General features: G+C 45.3%; 1 protein-coding gene across 1 annotated transcript in view; it reads right to left on the reverse strand.

The window, feature by feature from the left end:
- LOC103362424 (uncharacterized) overlaps positions 1-4,933 on the reverse strand; it is a 9,496-nt gene extending 4,563 nt beyond the window's left edge. The window contains exons 1-3 of the mRNA XM_008288775.1: positions 4,596-4,933; positions 3,900-4,229; positions 3,016-3,164 (exon numbers count right to left, since the gene is read on the reverse strand). Coding sequence (XP_008286997.1) covers positions 3,016-3,164; positions 3,900-4,229; positions 4,596-4,671 — 555 coding nt within the window. The 5' untranslated portion in view covers positions 4,672-4,933. The remainder of the gene's footprint in view (positions 1-3,015; positions 3,165-3,899; positions 4,230-4,595) is intronic.

Here is a 4,933-nt window from a genome sequence, read left to right on the forward strand (position 1 = left end):
TTCCTCCAGAAGGCCTTTTCTTTGTCCATGTGATCAGTGGAGCTTTAAGGTTCTGCTTCTGGAGGAAGAACTTCCTTCTCCATCAGCCTCTCAGCTCATGTTGATGTAGAACCCTGTGGACACTGACAGCTGTGTTGTTCGCTGGTTCCTGGGTGCCTCCTGAGGTCCAGTTCGCTCTCTTGCGCTTCCTTGACTCCGTTTGTTGGTGTCGTCCTCAGACTTGGAGCCTCCTGGTTGCTCAGGTGTTCTTCAGCTCCACGTGAAGAGTTTGTTGGTTCTCTGTTCCGTCTGTATTTGCGTGTTCTGTTACGAGTCTTACTGTGAACAAACTTGGTACAAACCGCTGGTTCTGCTTGAGGTTCTGGAACAAACGTGTGGTGACAGCCGCCACTGAGGACAAACAGAACGACCTGCGTTAGTAAGAACTGCTGCTTAGATGCAAGTTCATCTCATACATCATGTCGATTAACAAACGTTCTTCTGTCCAACAGCTGCTGATGGGCCTCAGCCTCCGAGTCCAAACCCAGACGGTGGAGACTGGACCAGCTTTGTGCCGATGGCAGCAGTTCTACTGTGTGTCTGGAGGAAACGAAAGAGCTCAGACCTGATGCTGAGAGTCTCAGAAAGTCCAGCCTACGGGACTCAGGCTGGAGAAGCTGGACTGAACCAGCTGGAGCTTCAGAACCTGGTCAGTCATCAGCCGGTTCAGGGCGGTTCAGACCTCCACGCAGTCAGAGCTGCTGTCAGTTAGCAACAAGCTCCTCTTCAGTTTTCAGGCCTTTGTGCTTCATCCTGCAGCAGATTCGAGGCGAGCACGCTGCTGGAGCGACTCCTCAACATCAGGTTTGTTTTTCTAAGCTTCACATCAAGTTTGATCAAAAAACAAAAGTAGAAAAAAATCTGCAAAGAACTTATGTGAAAAATGATGGAAAACTGGGTATGTTTTCTCATTTAAACAGTAAAACTGTACTTTTATGGTTGAATAGATATTATCTGTACATTAACAGGATGTAAAATAACACAATTATTTAATAAGTTAGTTTAAAAAATGTGACAGAATTAACATTTAGTTTGAACTTCATACTTACAAACAATAAACTATTCTGTCTGTGTCCTCACCAAGTTGTCCGTTTATTTCTGGAGATACTGAACCTTAAAAATGGCGTCACAGGTTCTTGTTTGTTTTGTTTTTAGGCTGAAACTAGAAAAACTGTCCAGGTCTGACAACAGATATTATCTCAAACTTAGTTTGGGTTCCAAACCTCAATGTTCTGTGTGACTCAGAAGTGCAGAACTGTAAACTGACAGTTTTATAAAAAGGCGTCAAATGCTTGAATGAAGTTCAGTAGAAAAAAACACATCTTCCACCGTCCATGATGCACGCTGGTGTTGTTTCTCAGAAATGCACGTTCAAGTTCAACAAAAGGCTTTTATTTTACCTTACAAATGATTACAGATTTGGCAGATATATATGCTGTTTGTGTATTTCGTGTGTATTTATCGCAGTATGAGAGTAAAATATTCTGTACACTGTTAGAACAAGCTGGTAGTAAAACTGAAGCACAATTATAAGATGCTTTGTTGGAGTCCTGAAATAGGTTTACATATACATGTATGTACAGGTGGGCGACAAATGAAAGGAAAACCAACATGAGTGTCTCCGTCACATGCTGGAGTGTGTGAACGGTTAATCATCCAGCAGCTGGACTGAGATCTGGAGACTGAGAAGGTCAGACCATAAGATCCAGGAGGAAACCCTCCCATCAGGACACGAGAGGTAAATCAAGCCAGTAACATACAGAAAAGAACCACCAGATCCCCTCGTGGCACAGGTTTTTCCTTTAGTCTGTCTTTTAATACATTTTTATATATATACATATATACACATATATATATATATATATATATATATATATAGCAGGAGTCGAACCCACGACTGCTGCGTCAGGGAACTATAACTAACTACAGCTAACTAAAGCCTGTTCATGGGTCGTCCGCTAGGTGAGCTATAGCGACGGCCATTTCCTTTAGTCTGTCTCAGACATTAAACTTCGTAAAACACATCACAAGGTGTGTTAGACTCATGACAAAGTGAACATAAGTGGAGGTAGTGTTGATTTAAACTTAATACTCTGAAGAACCCTCTTCACATGGAGTCACTCAGAAACCTTCTATGAACACGGAGAGGATTCATCAGCGAGGTATAACTGTCTGGAACAACATTTAAATAACTAACCAAAAACCAAAAAGAACCAAAACAATCACACATATCATTCATTAACAAACGTGATCAGTTATTGCTAATTTGTGAGGAGCAGTGTGCTCAGCTGACTGAGCTCACCCTGAGGTAGGTGTTCGTCCATAACAAGCTGCACACTGTTGCAGTATTGGACCAAAGAGTTTAGCTTAGTGCATTCATTTAAACTCCAACCACAGCTCTGCTAACAGTGGATTATAAAGGTCAGAATCTCTTTGTAGAGACTCTCCTCAGAGCAGACGTGTGATTTCAGACACACATGTGGTCACACAGCAACAACTGGCCGCTGCAGCAGCTCCATGAGACAGAGGTAGACGGCAGAGTTCTGTAACGTTTAAAAAATGAGGTAAAAATCTGCATTTTAAGTCAGGGTTAGTGCAGGTCGACTGTTTGAGAAGCTGAGCTGAAGCAGCAGCTACGTTAGCCTCCTCGTAGCTGTACGACCACTGACATGAGGTAGATGTTTGTCTTCAGCCCATCAGGTGGCACACACTACAAAAAGTCTTTAGAGTTCAGACGGAGACACCTGGATGGATGTAGAACTGATCTGGTGTCAGGTTCTAGCAGAACCCAGATGTGTTCTTCCTCCTAAATGTCATGTGTCTATCTGCTGTTCTGATGAAGTTCTGAGGCTCAGAAATGATGGAAAAAGTCCATTAAAGTGATCAATCTGGACCCTCCTCTGTGGACTTGAAGGACCTGGACCTCTGGAACATTCACAGTCTGAAGGTAGAACTCTGGTCAGTAGATGAAGGTGCTGCAGTTCTGATTGAGGAGGTAGAAAATGTATTTAAAGTGCAAAAACAAAGTGCTGCTGTCACCACTAGGAACAGAACCAGAACTACATAAAACGTAGTTCTGTGGCGGCCCGCTGGTTCCAGGCGTTCATTCTCAGGAGGTCTTCTCTCTGCAAAGAGATGAAACAGGTGAGACTCAGTGTTCAGGTCCACAGGATGAGACAGACACAGAGAACAACGTGGAGACAAAGTTCTGAAGGACGCTGGACCGGGCCGTGTGGTGTTTTATGAATCACTTCCTTTCATGAGTGGTCAGACACTGAACACAACAACAGGATCATCTGCAGCACCACGTCTTCAGCAGCACTCCACAGCTTCACTTCTCTGTCCTGGTTTTGTTGGAGCTGGTGTTTCTCTTCACTGCTGTGTTGTGCATTAACATAATAATGAATAAACATACATGAACAGAACGTTCCTCAGGATGAATAGTTTCATCTGGTTTTATCTCATCTCATATCGTGAGAGCTGGAACTTTCTGAAGTGAGCTTAAATGCACAGTCACTGAAGCACGTTGTCCTGTTCCTCTGGTTTGTTTTTCATGTAGGTTCTTCTGACACCAGACTCAAAACCCAGATAACCGACATCAACACATGCAGCTCAACTAGGAATGAATGTACAGTGTTTATGCAATTCGTTAAAACTGCTTTAAACTCCCACCAGTATGAACAGGAAGCTGGACAGACAACTGCCAAAGCAGCCATCTTCTAAACGCTGAAGCTCTGTCACAGTAGAACCATCAGTCACGGTCTGAACGGGTCACCGGGCTGTGAATGTTCAGCAAACACTCCACGACTGTGAGACCTGCTGATGTGATCGTGTTGGATGTGACAGTGAAGGCAGCTCACCTGTGACCGTCAGGCGACACCACTTGGACTCCGTCTGTCTGAGAACACACTTGTACGTTCCTGCATCACTGAGGCTCAGGTGGGTCAGAACACAGCTGATCCGTCCTTCAGAGGCCAGCTGTGGATCACAGTGCAGTCGTCCCCTGTAGAGATCATGTGGATACCCCTGGTCCTCAAACGCACGGTTGTAGAAGTAGATCCAGCTCTGGGTGTCCACATGCATGATGTCTACAGTCAGCGGCTGAGGATGCTTGCCGGCGTTTACAGGGAAGGTCCACGTCAGCGTGACACTACCGGTCTCCTCCACCACCAAGGGGTCCTGAGTCTGACCTGCAGGACACAAAGACAACACAGGAGTCCCTGTCACTGCAGAAATCTGTTCAGAATAAATCTGTGACGGAACCACTATGTGTGATCGTTTTGGTGACACGTTTCAATGGTTCCCTCAGAGAACATCCAGAGCTCTGGGAGTCACTGGACGCACATGGTCTCTACAGGTGGAAGCACACTTTGGTTCCTGACTGGACATCTGACCTGAAGGCAGCATGCAGACGTGGACAGAGGATCACAAGTGTGTCTTGTGTTTCCTCAGCCTTCATACAGCTGAGAGTGACTGGCTGCCATTCATCAGTCTGAGGGCTTATTAACACGTTTATTACCGACAGCAGAGACTCAGAGTGGAGCTCTGTGACTCACCCAGACAGCAGAGACTCAGCAGGATCAGGATCAGGATCAGGATCAGGATCAGGATCAGGATCAGGATCAGCGCCATCCTTCCTCCTCAGCATCAGTCGTCCTCTGCAGCTCTGAACACATTCAGACAAACCAAACTGTTCTCACAGACCATGTGATTCAAGCCACAGTTCTGAAACAGTACCAAACCTGCAGAACCACAGAGCTTCACTTCAATCAGAACCTTCAGTGTTCTGGATCTGATTAAATCAAAGTCTCGGGTCTCTGTTCTGACCTGTTTCCACATGAACGAGGCTCTCCTACAGTTTGGCTGTTTGCTGTGACAAGATGGAGGCTTTACT

The sequence above is a fragment of the Stegastes partitus genome, unplaced genomic scaffold (genome assembly GCF_000690725.1).
Source record: "Stegastes partitus isolate 25-593 unplaced genomic scaffold, Stegastes_partitus-1.0.2 Scaffold573, whole genome shotgun sequence".
NCBI classification, from domain to species: Eukaryota; Metazoa; Chordata; class Actinopteri; family Pomacentridae; genus Stegastes; species Stegastes partitus.